Source organism: Mytilus edulis, chromosome 9 (assembly GCF_963676685.1).
Source record: "Mytilus edulis chromosome 9, xbMytEdul2.2, whole genome shotgun sequence".
NCBI lineage: Eukaryota > Metazoa > Mollusca > Bivalvia > Mytilida > Mytilidae > Mytilus > Mytilus edulis.
In genome coordinates, this window is record NC_092352.1 from 1,121,335 (window position 1) to 1,139,316 (window position 17,982).

The 17,982-nt window shown below is 33.3% G+C and overlaps 1 protein-coding gene across 1 annotated transcript in view; it reads left to right on the forward strand.

Moving 5' to 3' along the window:
* Window positions 1-17,982, forward strand: part of LOC139487431 (ankyrin-3-like) — a 40,409-nt gene that overhangs the window by 8,346 nt on the left and 14,081 nt on the right. Inside the window, exons 2-5 of the mRNA XM_071272211.1 lie at window positions 958-1,361; window positions 3,556-3,785; window positions 5,967-6,219; window positions 13,654-16,653. Coding sequence (XP_071128312.1) covers window positions 1,142-1,361; window positions 3,556-3,785; window positions 5,967-6,219; window positions 13,654-16,653 — 3,703 coding nt within the window. The 5' untranslated portion in view covers window positions 958-1,141. The remainder of the gene's footprint in view (window positions 1-957; window positions 1,362-3,555; window positions 3,786-5,966; window positions 6,220-13,653; window positions 16,654-17,982) is intronic.

Consider the following 17,982-nt stretch of genomic DNA (forward strand, 5'->3'; position numbering starts at 1 on the left):
GTATAGGCATTGTCGTATGTAGATAATGGTGGATTGAACCTGGTTTTATAGCTAGCTAAACCTCGCACTTGTATGCCAGTCGCATCAAATTCCATTATATTGTCAACGATGCGTGAACAAAACAAACAGACACAATAGGTAAAAATGTCAAAAATAAGTGTACAGCAGTCAACATTGTGTTATTATCTTAATCACTATAAAAACAAGAAATGTAACAAATGACAAACTTTGGAGCCTTTTTATAACAAGACATGTTTTGCAGTTCAGTGATGTCATGTGAACACGTTTGGGGAAATCGGACATGTTTGAGAGGAAGGACATGTTTCTGAGTGTTACATACATGTAAACATGTATAACACAAATAGTTAGTTTAATGTATTAGAAAGCCAGAAATAGAAGATGATAAAACATTTGGTGGTTCAATTTTAATTTTATTTTCTAACTGTGGAGTGCTAAATAAAGAAAGATTTGACTCCTTTTTAAATTCTATATTTTACTGATAAAAGGACTCTCTTTTTAAATCAACACTGACAGCTGCAGTCGGAGGCCAGAAATTTAATTTTGCAGAACCCCTTAGGAATTTGCTTTGCAAACAGAAGAAGCAGGTTTAATAACTTATCGACTCCATCTGACATTTAAATATTCCGTCTGTTCGTATGTCCAAAAAACCTTTGATGTAAAACTTTCTTGGCTTTAATGAAAATGATAGAAAGAAATTATTATATTTTGTCTGCAGTTTGACTATGTTGTGTTAGAGCCTCTAGTCTTTCTACTATAGAATTATCGTCCGTTGTTACTTGATTTATTTGAAAGATCTTTAGTTTACATTATAAATATTTTCACAACAGGTGTCAACCTTATATAATGCAACATTTCCATATAAACATGATAAATGACAGCACTAATTGTAAATGATTAAAAAAATCACAAATTTTTTATTTATGGTTTTCCTTTCAGAAGGTTTTTTCAGATGTTAAAAAGTAATCCTAGAAGTTAATAAACAGATCACCAGAGAATCATGAGAAGTGCAGCCAAGTTCCAAATATGTGTATGGAAAGCTATGATGACATTGACTTGAATAAATAGAACTGGAAGTCTGAACAAAAGAAAACTATAAACTTCATTATTATAGCATCACATAATGGCGTCTAGACTTTCACAAGAGGAGGAAAACTATGTCAGGATGAGTTTATTACTAACAGGTATATCTCCGCGTGCAGCACGAGCTCTGTTTGATCAGGAATTTGCTCCGTCACGCTTGGATTCTTCACTGAAGAAAGAGTTCAATAAACTGAAAGACCTTCAAAAGAAACGAGTAATAAACCAGTCCCAGTGGAATCTCCTGTTCCCAAGATTTCCTGGTAAGTTTAGAGTCATGTTTTATGTAGTTAATTACAATAAACTAAAAGACCTTCAAAACAAACGAGTAATTAACCAGTCACAGTGGAATCTCGTGTTCCCAAGATTTCCTGGTAAGTTTAAGTTAGTTTAGAGTCATGTTTTATGTAGTTAATTACAATAAACTAAAAGACCTTCAAAAGAAACGAGTAATTAACCAGTCACAGTGGAATCTCCTGTTCCCAACATTTCCTGGTAAGTTTAGAGTCATTTTTTATGTAGTTAATTACAATAAACTAAAAGACCTTCAAAATAAACGAGTAATAAACCAGTCACAATGGAAACTCCTGACCCCCCGCTCACCTGGTAAGTAAAGAGACATGTTAAATGTTTGTTACAGTGTAGACTGGTTCCCGATCACAATATTCATTATGTTACACATATACAATATGGAACGTACGTAGTACCGGGAACCAGGATAGTTAAAGTGAAACTACTACCCGCCTACCTAAGATTTCCTGCTAAAAAAAAGGGGAGATAAGTCATATTTCAATGAAAAGTTGAATAACAAAAATACTGAACTCCACAAAAATTTCAAAACGTAAAATTCCTTAACAAATGTCATAAACAACAGCTCAAACACATTAAAAAAATGGAAACAACTGTCATATTCCTAACTTGGTTCAGGAAAAAGTGAAAACTCCTTTTCTCTAATTTTCTAGTAACTTAACATAGACATGTAAGATGTCATTCACAGTGAAACAAGGAAACCTCCTGCTACAAAGATTTCCTGGTATGTTGTGAATATAAAAAAAAAAGATGTGGCACGATTGCCCATGAGACAACCCTCCACAAGAGAACAAATAACACAGAAATTTACAACTATAGGTCACAACACTGCCTTAAACAATGGGTTAAGACCCATACCGCAAAGTCAGCTATAAAAGGCCCTGCAATGACAAATGGAAAACAATTCAAACGAGAAAACTAATGGCCTGATTAATGTATAAAATAATGAACGAAAAACAAATATGATATACAGCAACAAACGACAACCACTGAATTACAGGCTCCTGACTTGGAACAAGCGAATCCAGAATGTGGTGGGGTTAAACTAGTTTGAAGGTGCCAAACCTCATGTTAGGTGTCAGTCGCAGTGAAACTGCTGTTCCCCTAATTTCAATGTACATTGTATTTTGTGATAGTAGACATGTTATATATCAGGTAAAAGACCAGGATGCATCATACATATGTATTTATATGCTTTATATTATGAAATATCCATCTGTCATATGTCCATTGCCGATGACCTCATTTTCATAATTCAGTGACTACTTAAAATAAAGATGTTTTGTAATGGTAATAACTCTTTAAATATGAGTAATAGGATAACTATATTTGGTATGTGCTTTCCTTGCAAGGTCCTCATGTCTAGCAGACAAATTGATATCAACCTCTTTTCATGGATCAATGAACAAGGTAAAGTTTGCATGGTCAAGTCTATATCTCGAATACTATAGTCAATAGGTCTACTATATTTGGTGTATATAATGATTGTACGGTGTACATGTCCAACTGACAGGTCTTCTGAGCTTAACCTTATTTCCAATGTTCAGTGGTTAAAGTTCAGTTTTTTTTGTGGTTTTGGTCTGTTTTTCTAAAACTTTATGCAATAGGTCAACTATATTTGATATATGGAAATATTTTGTAATTTACATGTCAGTCTGGCAGTATTTATTTAACCTTAAGGTTTTGTGTTTTCGTCTGTTTTTCGTCAACTGTATGCTATAGGTTAACTATATTTGGTGTATGAAATAATTGTAAGGTGTATATGTCTTTATGGCAGGTATCATGTGACATTGATATACTGTTCATGGTTCATTGGTCAATGTTAAGTTTTCCTGGTTAAGTTTATTCCTTAGATACTATAGATGCACAGAAATCTTTTTTTTTTCCGAATAGTCAATGACCAATGAAAATGAGTACAAGGACAATGGACATATAGTTATAATGTAGCGTTTTGTTTCTATTAGCATGATTCATTTGTATGTATGTACCTACAATATGTTACCAGGAAAACAACAAGTTATTAATGAAGGGTATTTGCAGAAATGATCCAGTTTCTGTGATCTTCAATTTTACTCTTAGGATTCATAAAGGTTTTAAACTAGTCTTAAATTTTCAATGATATAATGATCTTATGTATCTTATTTGTAGATGTTCCTGATTCTAAATCATTTGACGTAACTCTTATAATAACGTTACTTAGAAATCTGACCACTCTGACCCCTCCTCGCGGTGGATTTGACAGGTTACCATCTGATAATGAAACCACACCTTCTTCAGATTTAGCCAGGATTAAATATTACAGGAACTTCCTTGCTCACCTGGATGAGGGAAAAGTAGACAGTACTACATTCACAACAACATGGGACAATGTGACTAGTGTAAGTTCATCGTAAATACAATGTTATCATGGATACAAACTATACAGTAAGATTAATTTCACCAAAAAGCCTGAAACTGAAAGATATGCATTTATATATGACATGGAAATATCAATCGTTGGCATGGACCATGTTGCAGTCTATGAAGATGATTTTCCTCACATTCGAAATCACTACATGTTAAAAGTAAAATAACACTAATACTGAACTCCAAGGAAAATTCAAAACAGAAAGTCCCTGATCAAATGGCAAACCCAATAGCTCAAACACATCAAACGAATGGAAATTAACTGTCACATTCCTGACTTGGTATTAGCATTTTTATTATCTCTTCAGTTCTTGAATGCAGTGTACATGTATTTCAAATCAGAAACTATAAGAAACTAATTCAATTCTGAATATTTTTACAAAACGGCTAAGAATTAACTTTTCTATTATGATCAGCAATTGTTGCAAGTCACTTTTTAGCTCACTTTTCTCATCACTTGGCGTCCGGCGTCCGTCGTCGTCCGTCGTCGTCCTGCGTTAAATTTTACAAAAATCTTCTCCCCTGAAACTACTGGGCCAAATTTAACCAAACTTGGCCACAATCATCATTGGGGTATCTTGTTTAAAAAATGTGTCCGGTGACCCGCCCAACCAACCAAGATGGCCGCCATGGCTAAAAATAGAACATAGGGGTAAAATGCAGTTTTTGGCTTATAACTCAAAAATTAAAGCATTTAGAGCAAATCTGAACGGGTAAAATTGTTCATCAGGTCGAGTTCTATCTGCCCTGAAATTTTCAGATGAATCGGACGTTTTGTTGTTGGGTTGCTGCCCCTGAAATGGTAATTTTAAGGAAATTTTGCTGTTTTTGGTTATTATCTTGAATATTATTATAGATAGAGATAAACTGTAAACAGCAATAATGTTCAGCAAAGTAAGATCTACAAATAAGTCAACATGACCAAAATGGTCAGTTGACCACTTTAGGAGTTATTGCCCTTTATAGTCAATTTTTAACCATTTTTCGTAAATCTTAGTAATCTTTTAGAAAAATCTTCTCCTCTGAAACTACTGGGCAAAATTTAACCAAACTTAGCCATAATCATCATTGGGGTATCTAGTTAAAAAAAATGTGTCCGGTAACTCGGCCAACAAACCAAGATGGCCGCCATGGCTAAAAATAGAACATGGGGGTAAAATGCAGTTTTTGGCTTATAACTCAAAAACCAAAGCATTAAGAGCAAATCTGACAGGAAGTAAAATTGTTGATCAGGTCACGATCTATCTGCCCTGGAATTTTCAGATAAATCGGATAATCGGTTGTTAGGTTGCTGCCTCTGAATTGGTAATTTTGAGGAAATTTTGCTGTTATTTTGTTATCTTGAATATTATTATAGATAGAGATAAACTGTAAACAGCAATAATGTACAGCAAAGTAAGAACTAAAAATAAGTCAGTATGACCAAAATAGTCAATTGACCCCCTAAGGAGTTATTGCCCTTCATAGTCAATTTTTAACAATTTTCTTAAAATTTGAAGATTTTCAATAACATTTTCCACAGAAAGTACTGTTATAGATAGAGATAATTGTAAGCAGCAAGAATGTTTAGTAAAGTAAGATCTACAAACACATCACCATCACCAAAACACAATTTTGTCATGAATTCATCTGTGTCCATTGTTTAATATTCACATAGACCAAGGTGAGCGACACAGGCTCTTTAGAGCCTCTAGTTTTGCAACTGCAATAGTTTTGCATTGGAAAAATTGTATGACATTGTCTTTGTTGTCATTGTTCCATACCAAAAAATGTTGCGATTGATTTGGGGGTTATTGTCTTAAATGTTCAACAATTAAGGGTAAAACCAAAAGGGTAAAAAACTTGCATTTTTGTTTTGTTTCGTGACAATCAATTGTGAATAAGCATATGAATTGATACATTTAAAGAAAGTTTGGGATTGAATTTTGGGGTTATGGCTCCGTGTTGAAGACCGTACTTTTACCTATAATAGTTTACTATTACAAATTGTGACTTGGATTGAGAGCTGTCTTATTGGCACTTATACCACATCTTCTTATATTTCATTAATATGCTGATTCTTACTGTGTATTTAGATTTTAAGATATAGATATTTTTAATCACAATCCAACTTGTTTTTTAATGAAGACTCCTTGTTCTTTGTTAATTTTCAGGCTATCAGCCGATTAGGTGGACAACCAATGAAACTGGAGTGTGATGACCTGAAGGTTAAGATACTAGACCAGACAAATCAGGAAATAATGCTGGACATTAAACGTTCAAATGGTGAAATAATGGAATTGAAAAAGTCGTATAAGAGCTTGAACAAGTCAGTGAAGGGCTTGAAGAGAGCAAAGAAAGCTTTGACAAAAAAAGTGAAAAAGTTGAAGACATCTCAAGAAGATACAGTACCTTGGAATATAAGGGGTAAATATTGAATAATCCAAAAAATTGTAGAAGGTTCTTTTTTTGCCAAATTGCATATAACATAGGACCCTAAGGGAAATACATACAAATGTCTTCTTTTAGAGAACCACTGAATGGAATAAAACCAAACATAGCATAAATGCTCCTTATGAGGTGTTAATGAAGTTTTGCTACTTTGTTGCTGATACATCAGCCAAGATGGCAGCCAGGGGAGGAATTAGTTTATCATAGGACCTTATTGGAAATACATACAAATGTCTTCTTTTAGAGAACCACTGCTTGGACTGAAATTAAACATGTCATAAATGTTCCTTATGAGGTGCTGCTGAAGTGTTGCTACTTTGTTGCTGATTTACTGTTCAAGCTGGCCACCATGATTTATTATTACATTATGGGTCCAATATTAAACCAAAGTTGGCCTCAATCATTTTTTAAGTATCTGTTATGATTTTTTTTTTTATATGAAAAACCCAGTAGAGTCAGGTGAACGACACAATCTCTTGAGAGCCTTTAGTTTAAATGTGTAAATTTTGAATCTATATACAGTACTTAGTTTAAACTTTCCAGACAGTTTTCATCTGTGTGATATTGCAGTAATAAATGTATTTTGTTTGATCTTTTCACGGGAAAAAATATACTAGTCAATGCTTGTGCTTAACATTTTTTATGTTAATTTAGCCAAAATGTACTTAAAATTAGCCTATATTCACTAAAAACCTAAAATAGCTCGTATATGACGTCTGTTTAATTACTTTAGGAAGACAGAATTTACTTTCTATAGTCACCGTCACGTAAAATTGGTACCATGTTTTGGTTCATTCATTCAAAATAACGTTTTTCAATTAGCGGAATCAAATATCATTACAAAAATCAAATACTGTCCTACCTTTTATTGAGTTTGCACTGTATAATCCTGACCTTCACATAATCCAAGATTATTTTGTATGGTGGAATCCGACATTGTTATTACCGGAAGTGTTGCTGTGGAGTTCCACATGCTGTCTTTTTTCTCGGGTCTCTCAGAGCTTTTCATCATCTTTATTGTTTAAAGGCAAAAAGCGCTGGAAATTGTATCACATCAATGACAATGATATAACCAGAGAGTAAAGAATGTTATGTAAATGTAACCGGAGGGTTTTTTAAGTTGTGAATTTTCTGTGTCAATTTTTTACCCCTGTTTGTATAAAGAGTAGGTATCGGAATCCTGAGTCTCTGATCCTTCATATTTAACTTTGTAATACTCAACACTAGCAAGTTTTCATAGTTTATTAATAAATTACAATTTAGCAAATATCAACATTAATATAGTAAAAATAAAGTATTCAAATGTAAATAAGTTAAAACTCACATAAGAGTGACAAAATATGGTGAGATCTGTGCAAGACCAGCAAGACTGAAGATAGACATTTTGTTCTATATGTAACAATGTCATCTTTCAGCAAGTGGTGAGGTCTGTGCAAGACCAGCAAACTTTCTATATTAAAAGCCTTATGTAGACTGTTTTAAAACAGAATTGGGTTGCATTTTAACTATTGCACCTACATTAAAAAGTTTCTATAGGAAGACTGTGGCTCTCTAAATGATTTAGCAATTTAACAAATATTAATCTCAGATCTTATTTAACTATAGCGAGATGAATAGAAAAGCTATATGTATAAGTAAATAATGATTTTTATCAATAATTTATATCAACAGTAATATTTAAATGTAAATTTCTCACAGTCCATTATCAAGGGAAATAATGTTGTTTTAAAATTAGACTCTCTACCACATAAATAAGGGATCCTCATAGAAACCAAGATGGCGGTTTTACAATGTAATTAATCTTGAAAAATGTGAAGGTCAAGATTATACAGTGCAAACACAATAAAAGGTAGGACAGTAGTGGATATTTGTAAAGAATTTTTCTTCCGCTAATGGAAAAACATTTTCTCCTGTGAATGCGGCTGATATTTAAAAAAAATTCGACAAAAATCACGGTGCCAATTTTACATGACGGCGACTATAGAGCCAGTTCCATTCTTGCCTTACCCTTTAGTCTACAAAAAGGAGTAAATCCCTTACCCTTTAGTCTTCAAAAAGGAGTAAATCCCTTACCCTTTAGTCTTCAAAAGGGTGTAAATCCCTTACCCTTTAGTCTTCAAAAAGGAGTAAATCCCTCACCCTTTACTCTTCAAAAAGGAGTAAATCCCTTACCCTTTAGTCTTCAAAAGGGAGTAAATTCCTTACCCTTTAATCTTCAAAAGGGTGTGAATCCCTTACCCCCTTAGTCTTCAAAAAGGAGTTAATGCCTTACCCTTTAGTCTTCAAAAAGGAATAAATCCCTTACCCTTTAGTCTTCAAAAAGGAGTAAATCCCTCACCCTTTAGTCTTCAAAAAGCAGTAAATCCCTCACCCTTTAATCTTCAAAAAGGAGTAAATCCCTTACCCTTTAGTCTTCAAAAGGGTGTAAATCCCTTACCCTTTAGTCTTCAAAAAGGAGTAAATGCCTTACCCTTTAGTCATCAAAAAGGAGAAAATCCCACAGTCTTAAGTCTTCAAAAAGGAGTAAATGCCACACTCTTAAGTCTTCAAAAAGGGGTAAATGCCATTCCCTTTAGTCTTAAAAAAGGAGTAAATCTCTTACCCTTTTGTCATCAAAAAGGAGCAAATCCCTCACCCTTTAGTCTTCAAAAAGGAGTAAATCCCTCACCCTTTAGTCTTCAAAAAGGAATAAATCCCTTACCCTTTAGTCTTCAAAAGGGTGTAAATCCCTTACCCTTTAGTCTTCAAAAAGGAGTAAATCCCTAACCCTTTAGTCTTCAAAAAGGAGTAAATGCCTTACCTTTTAGTCTTCAAAAAGGAGTAAATCCCTTACCCTTTAGTCTTCAAAAGGAAGTAAATCCCTTACCTTTAAGTCTTCAAAAAGAAGCAAATTTCTTACCCTTTAGTCTTCAAAAAGGAGTAAATCCCTCACCCTTTAGTCTTCAAAAAGGAGTAAATCCCTTACCCTTTAATCATCAAAAAGGAGTAAATCCCTTACCCTTTAGTCTTAAAAAGGGAGTAAATTCCTTACCCTTAAGTCTTCAAAAGGTTGTAAATCCCTTACCCTTGAGTCTTCAAAAAGGAATAAATCCCTCACCCTTTAGTCTTCAAAAAGGAGTAAATCTCATACCCTTTAGTCTTCAAAAGGGAGTAAATTCCTTACCCTTTAATCTTCAAAAGGGTGTGAATCCCTTACCCTTCAGTCTTCAAAAAGGAGTAAATGCCTTATCCTTTAGTCTTAAAAAGGAGTAAATCCCTCACCCTTTAGTCTTCAAAAAGGAGTAAATCCCTCACCCTTTAGTCTTCAAAAAGAAGTAAATGCCTTACCCTTTAGTCTTCAAAAAGGAGTAAATGCTTTACCCTTTAGTCATCAAAAAGGAGTAAATCCCTTACCCTTTAGTCTTCAAAAAGGAGTAAATTCCTCACCCTTTAGTCTTCAAAAAAGGAGTAAATGCCTTACCCCTTAGTCTTCAAAAAGGAGTAAATCCCTTACCCTTTAGTCTTAAAAAAGGAGTAAATCCATCACCCTTTAGTCTTCAAAAAGGAGTAAATCCCTCACCCTTTAGTCTTCAAAAGGGAGTAAATTCCTTACCCTTTAATCTTCAAAAAGGAGTAAATGCCTTACCCTTTATTCTTCAAAAAGGAGTAAATCCTTACCCTTTAGTCTTCAAAAGGGAGTAAATCCCTTACCCTTTAGTCTTCAAAAAGGAGTAAATCCTTACCCTTTAGTCTTCAAAAGGGAGTAAATCCCTTACCCTTTAGTCTTCAAAAAGGAGTAAATCCCTCACCCTTTACTCTTCAAAAAGGAGTAAATCCCTTACCCTTTAGTCTTCAAAAGGGAGTAAATTCCTTACCCTTTAATCTTCAAAAAGGTGTGAATCCCTTACCCCCTTAGTCTTCAAAAAGGAGTAAATGCCTTACCCTTTAGTCTTCAAAAAGGAATAAATCCCTTACCCTTTAGTCTTCAAAAAGGAGTAAATCCCTCACCCTTTAGTCTTCAAAAAGGAGTAAATCCCTCACCCTTTAGTCTTCAAAAGGGTGTAAATCCCTTATCCTTTAGTCTTCAAAAAGGAGTAAATGCCTTACCCTTTAGTCATCAAAAAGGAGAAAATCCCTTACCCTTTAGTCTTAAAAAAGGAGTAAATCCCACACTCTTAAGTCTTTAAAAAGGGGTAAATGCCATTCCCTTTAGTCTTAAAAAAGGAGTAAATCTCTTACCCTTTTGTCATCAAAAAGGTACAAATCCCTCACCCTTTAGTCTTCAAAAAGGAGTAAATCCCTCACCCTTTAGTCTTCAAAAAGGAGTAAATCCCTTACCCTTTAGTCTTCAAAAGGGTGTAAATCCCTTACCCTTTAGTCTTCAAAAAGGAGTAAATTCCTAACCCTTTAGTCTTCAAAAAGGAGTAAATGCCTGACCTTTTAGTCTTCAAAAAGGAGTAAATCCCTTACCCTTTAGTCTTCAAAAGGAAGTAAATCCCTTACCTTTAAGTCTTCAAAAAGAAGCAAATCTCTTACCCTTTAGTCTTCAAAAAGGAGTAAATCCCTCACCCTTTAGTCTTCAAAAAGGAGTAAATCCCTCACCCTTTAGTCTTCAAAAGGTTATCCTTTAGTCTTCAAAAAGGAGTAAATCCCTCAGCCTTTAGTCTTCAAAAAGGAGTAAATGCCTCAGCCTTTAGTCTTCAAAAAGGAGTAAATCCCTCAGCCTTTAGTCTTCAAAAAGGAGTAAATCCCTTACCATTTAATCATCAAAAAGGAGTAATCCCTTACCCTTTAGTCTTCAAAAGGGAGTAAATTCCTTACCCTTTAATCTTCAAAACTGTGTGAATCCCTTACCCTTTAGTCTTCAAAAAGGAGTAAATGCCTTATACTTTAGTCATCAAAAAGGAGTAAATCCCTTACCCTTTAGTGTTCAAAAAGGAGTAAATCCCTCACCCTTTAGTCTTCAAAAAGGAGTAAATCCCTCACCGTTTAATCATCAAAAAGGAGTAAATCCCTCACCCTCTAGTCTTTAAAAAGGAGTAAATCCCTTACCCTTTAGTCTTCAAAAAGGAGTAAATCCCTTACCCTTTAATCTTCGAAAAAGAGTAAATCCCCCACCCTTTAGTCATCAAAAAGGAGTAAATCCCTCACCTTTTAGTCTTCAAAAAGGAGTAAATCCCTTATCCTTTAGTCTTCAAAAAGGAGTAAATCCCTTACCCTTTAGTCATCAAAAAGGAGTAAATCCCTTACCTGTTAGTCTTCAAAAAGGAGTAAATAAAAAAACTAAGAAAACAATTATTTGGCACTGAAAAAAAAACCAATTATGCCCCACCTTGAAGTTAAATGTTTACTTCCCTAGAGGAAGGTAAATGATATTATATTATTAAAAATGCAGATTTTTAGTATTGACAAATCTCATTTCTATTGACCCTGCACCTTCAGTCATGGTTCATTAACCTTGAATAATTTGCATGGTTAACATGTTTAAATATTACCAGTATAGTTTAATTTAGTTTAAACATATTTATTTATAGTGGATTGGGAAACAAGTTATTGCAACGTTTAATCACGTTTAACGTTGCGGGTGCAAGTGCTGACCTGTAGCGGCATTAACATGCTTTTTCTCGAAATCTACTAGGGTGTCTTTAATTTCAACAATTTCATTTCACCGTCAAAGTTACAAAACATGAGACATATCTCTGTGTCAATAGTTTTTAATACTGAATTTCAACTAATATATAAACCATGTTTTCAAAGAAAGAAAAATACTAATAACAATACTAAGGATAAATTTGAAAACATCACAAGCAGTCTGAGCCAAGCTTTGCCTTGTCAAATAAAATGTCGGGCCATAAACTTTCAAAACTGGATAGCAATATATGTTTAATTATGTATTTAACCATCAGAGCAATACTAATAAAAAAAACATTCAACGATTTAACTACAATGGCAAATTGATAACCTTTAATAATATTTTTGTTTTAAGGAAATGTATCGCAAATAATTTTGGAATTTGTATCTGAAAGGTCAAGGTAGTACACTTTATATATTATCATGAAAAACAAAGGGCAAGGCTAGATAATCACTTTATGAGCTGTATTTGGTTTATAGAACCAGTAAAAAAAGAGGGACTTTGAAACTCATAATCATAATAAAAATTCACATCACCATGGCAAAAAAACAACCAACAAGCTCATGTTGCAAGGGTTAATATGTTTTAGCAATTCTTTTGGGGTTATAATTTTTATAAAAAAAAATAGTTACATTATGTTAAATTCATTCCTGGTATCAAACATTCATTTCTTTTGAAAATGGCAGAAAATTGTATTGCATAAGCTTTGTTTAGGTTTCATATGAATTTCTCACTCATAATAAGTAACATGTCTGTTTATCTCTTTATATGATATGCAACGTTAAGATTTATATTATACATGTATTAAACTTTTGTCGTAATGACTTTTAACACAAATTCCATAATTATCAGGCAAGACATCTCAGCAATGTTTACCATTGTCTTCATAAAAAGCCTTGTTAAAGTTCGGGGAAACAAGAGGCGAAAAATACCAAGAGGACATTTAAAACTCGTTAATCAAACAGAAACTGTTATAAACTCAACAAAATAAACAACAGAAGTGGATATATGTTAATGATACATCAAACAAACAACATAAAAAACCCAACACAATTTGGAAATTAAGGTGGCTCTTGGGTACAAAAATGTCAGCAGCTAATTAAACCTTTATTTTTTCATTACAAATTTTATTTATTACACTTACTTTATTATATGGTACAAAAATCAACCCAAAAAAAAACGATTCAGCTTGGCCCCAGATGACTTTTAAAATGTTTATATTGAAAAAGCTCCAAATTATCTCCCTTTGGTGCAAAATGCCATTTTTTTGGCATTAGATTTGAAATATCTTTTTTTTAACTCATCGGTGACCCATATTTTTTATTATTGTTTTCAAATAAGCTGGACATAAACTAAATAATTGTAAAAATTTAAGCGATTTCTGTAATTAGGTTATTTTTTTGTTTTGATATAACCTCTATTTCTCCTATTAGCTCAACAGAAAAAAGGACATTAACAAAAATGTATGCCTCTTCCAGCGGGAGATTGTGAGTTAAAGGAACGGTGACCCCATTTTTTTATTTCATTTTTCTTTTAAGTATATGATAAAGTTCATTTATAAAAAGATATAGCGAAATTTTTCTTTTAAGTATATGATAAAGTTCATTTATATAAAAATATAGCGAAATCCTATATTAGAAAAAAAAATGATTTATTCCCAGGAGCCCCCTTAAGCTAGGAGAATTTGCACATAACACTGTTTAAGTATTTGCAGTGAATAAATTGCTTTAATCTCCAAAAAGCATATGAACTGAAGATTAATCTGAATAAGGAAAGTAATTATTTTATTTCTATTTCAGCACAAAACAGTCAGCTTCTTGTGGAGTGGAAGGATAATGACCAGATGTTTATAACAACAGAAGCTACAAAACATGTACTAAAATGTATAAAGGAGAACAGTTGTGTAACTATTACTGCTAGTTCTGGTGTTGGTAAGACGGCAATACTCCGACATGTGTCTTTACAAATGACAAACGAAGGGTACGATGTGCTACCAGTTACCGCTCCAGGTGACATTGTTAAGTTTTATAATCCAAACCAGAAAACATTGTTTGTTATTGATGATTTATGCGGAAACTATTCTTTAAACCAGACCGACATAAAACTTTGGGAACCAGTCATGGAGCGAGTAAAAAATATCCTTTCGAATTCACATGCTAAGATAATAGCAGCGTGTCGATTACAAGTGTATCAGGATGACAAATTTGAATCTTTATCAGTTTTTAAATCATGTGTTTGCAACATTTTATCAGATAACATGTGCTTGACAAAAGCTGAAAAGGAGTCAATAGCTGGGTTATATCTGAAAACTAAAGCTCCTGAGATTATAGATTATTATGATTTATATGATTGTTTCCCTCTTTTATGTAAATTGTATCATGAAAATCCTGCACCTAATATCAAAGATTTTTTCCAGAACCCATTTACAGTTTATGAAGCAGAGATTGACAAACTACAGAAAAAAGGATTTTCTAGTAAATACTGTGCTTTGGCTCTATGTGTCATATTTAACAACAATTTGAATGAAGAGATATTAACAGAGGATATGAACAAAGAAACAAGATCTATTATTGAGAACACGTGTGAGGCATGTAAACTGGATAGAGGGACATCACGGCTTACTTTACAGGATGAACTAAACTCACTTACACATACATTTCTAAAAAAGGAACAAAACAAATACAAAACTATACATGATAAAATATTCGACTTTCTGGTGTACTACTTTGGACAGAAAATAATCAGCTGCTTGATAAAGAATGCACATAGTTGTTTGATCATGGAAAGATTTTTGTTAGATAAACAAAACAATGTTGATCCGTTTATAACAATTGTACCTCCTAAGTATCATGACATGTACATGGAAAGAATGATTGATGACTGGTCAAAAGGCAAAGTAAATGATGTGTTTTGTAACATAAATATGAACATTCCTTACTTCAGACAGAGATTTCTATGTGTTTTGAATAAACTGTATGTATCTTACCAGAAACAACTAGCACTCACCTGTGATGTAAGTAACAATGATACTGCACTGTTACTGTCATGTTTTGATGGGGACATTCCTATGATTAATTGGTGTATTAATAATGGTGTTGATGTTAATCAGTGCAGGAATGATGAGACATCACCATTACGTGTAGCTGCTGAAAAAGGTTTGGCAGAAATAGTAAGGATGTTGTTAGACATAGGAGCAGATTATAATAAATGTGACAATGATGGTTGGTCACCTTTAAATATTGCTTGTATTAAGGGACATACAGAAATAGTAAGGATGTTGTTAGACATAGGAGCAGATTATAATAAATGTGACAATGATGGTTGGTCACCTGTAATGAGTGCTTGTAGATATGGACATACAGAAATAGTAAGGATGTTGTTAGACATAGGAGCAGATTATAATAAATGTGACAATGATAAAGGTTGGTCACCTTTAAAGATTGCTTGTAGTAAGGGAGATACAGAAATAGTAAGGATGTTGTTAGACATAGGAGCAGATTATAATAAATGTGACAATCATGGTTGGTCACCTGTAAAGAGTGCTTGTAGTAAGGGACATACAGAAATAGTAAGGATGTTGTTAGACATAGGAGCAGATTATAATAAATGTGAAAATAATGGTTGGTCACCTGTAATGAGTGCTTGTAGATATGGACATACAGAAATAGTAAGGATGTTGTTAGACATAGGAGCAGATTATAATAAATGTGACAATAATGGTTGGTCACCTGTTTTTAGTGCTTGTAGATATGGACATACAGAAATAGTAAGGATGTTGTTAGACAAAGGAGCAGATTATAATAAATGTGACAATGATAAAGGTTGGTCACCTGTAATGAGTGCTTGTAGTGAGGGACATACAGAAATAGTAAGGATGTTGTTAGACATAGGAGCAGATTATAATAAATGTGACAATAATGGTTGGTCACCTGTAATGAGTGCTTGTAGATATGGACATACAGAAATAGTAAGGATGTTGTTAGACAAAGGAGCAGATTATAATAAATGTGACAATGATAAAGGTTGGTCACCTATAATGAGTGCTTGTAGTGAGGGACATACAGATGTAGTAAGGATGTTGTTAGACATAGGAGCAGATTGTAATAAATGTGACAAGGAAGGTGTGTCACCTGTAAATATTGCTTGTAGTGAGGGACATACAGATGTAGTAAGGATGTTGTTAGACATAGGAGCAGATTATAATAAATGTGACAATGATGGTTGGTCACCTGTAAAGATTGCTTGTAGTGAGGGACATACAGAAATAGTAAGGATGTTGTTAGACAGAGAAGCAGATTATAATAAATGTGACAATGAAAGTGTGTCACCTGTAATGAGTGCTTGTAGTGAGGGACATACAGAAATAGTAAGGATGTTGTTAGACATTGGAGCAGATTATAATACATGTAACAATGAAGGTGTGTCACCTGTAAATATTGCTTGTAGTGAGGGACATACAGAAGTAGTAAGGATGTTGTTAGACATAGGAGCAGATTATAATACATGTAACAATGATGGTTGGTCACCTGTATTGATTGCTTGTAGTGAGGGACATACAGAAATAGTAAGGATGTTGTTAGACATAGGAGCAGATTATAATAAATGTGACAATGATGGTTGGTCACCTGTAAAGATTGCTTGTAGTGAGGGACATACAGATGTAGTAAGGATGTTGTTAGACATAGGAGCAGATTGTAATAAATGTGACAAGGAAGGCAAGTCAGCTGTCATAATTGCTTTTGAAAGAGGTCATGGTGATATAGTTAATGTTTTAAATGAACATTCTAGGAACAAAACAGGTACATAACATTAGAAGTTTAAATTACTTTAGAAAACCTTTATAACTCCTACAAATTACTAAAACTGTCTTCATCAGTATATATGTTCATATTGTTGTTTTACCACTGTACTTAAAAGTTATCTTCCTAAAAATGCATGAAATATTTACCTCTGGATGTTAAGCATACAACAATCAATCAATCCAAAAGTTTAAAACACAGATAAACGCAGGAGGATTTGTTTTTGATCGGTTATTTATTTTTGTAAACGAAGAGGACAGATTATTCATTTTCTTTGATATTGAAGCAAGATTTTTCATTTTTATTAAAGCAAGGGACTGATTATTCATTTTCACGACTATATCTATGGTATTCGAAAACAAACAATTTTTAAATGATTTGTTTATCATAAATAATACATGTATAGTCAAGTCATTATGTACCATTTAATCAGAATTAATCATCATCCTCTGTAGAAATGAATCTTGTATATTCCCAACTGCATATACATGTATTGCATACAAACACTGTATTAAAGTTTGGTTGTAACTAGCCTCTTTTAAAAGTATTGACAAATGTATTTCGACGAGCGGAGCGAGGCAAAATATTTTTTGAAGGGTTTTGAAGCCACTGAAAGCCTAAGAAGCTATGGAACAAATGATGCAAAATCATGCTTTCTGGGTGTTCCGAAGACCCTTTCATAATCTGAAAATGCAAATTTTGTTTTAATAATTTTTTGAAACTATATTTTGGTCTCAAATCAAAATGTATAAATTCATTGTAAGACTTAAGTTTCTAGAGACAACATCAAAATACCAATGTACATGATAAAGCAAAAATGGAATTCATATAGTTAAGTCTGTGGCTGTAGTTTTTTTTTAAACTCATGATCAAGTTCATAACAAAATTACTAGATTACAAAAGAAATGCAAAACTAACAGAATACAGAAGGGCAATCAATGAACAAAACACAAATAAATAAGAAACATTGATCCCGAAAAATCATGGCTATACATGTAAGTCTGAGGGAAAACAGAACTTGCTTCTTGCAAGGCACTCGCTGTGAACACAATTTGATATGGAGACAAGCGTTGGGTTTTGAAATTTCCTACTACAAGAGGCATTTGCCTCAATGTAGTTCATCCCTGTTAAAATAAAAGTGAAGTAAGGTTTCCTGAGACAATATACCTCAAGTTAAATGAAACCAATTTTCAGAAATTTCAAGTTTATTCAAATGATATTTATATTTATTATTAAAAAAATTGGGAAGGGTTTCCCGATTTTTTTGGGGAAAAAAGATGAATTTGAATTTAAAATTGCGTTCGTATTATGTGACAGTGTTGTCTGCGT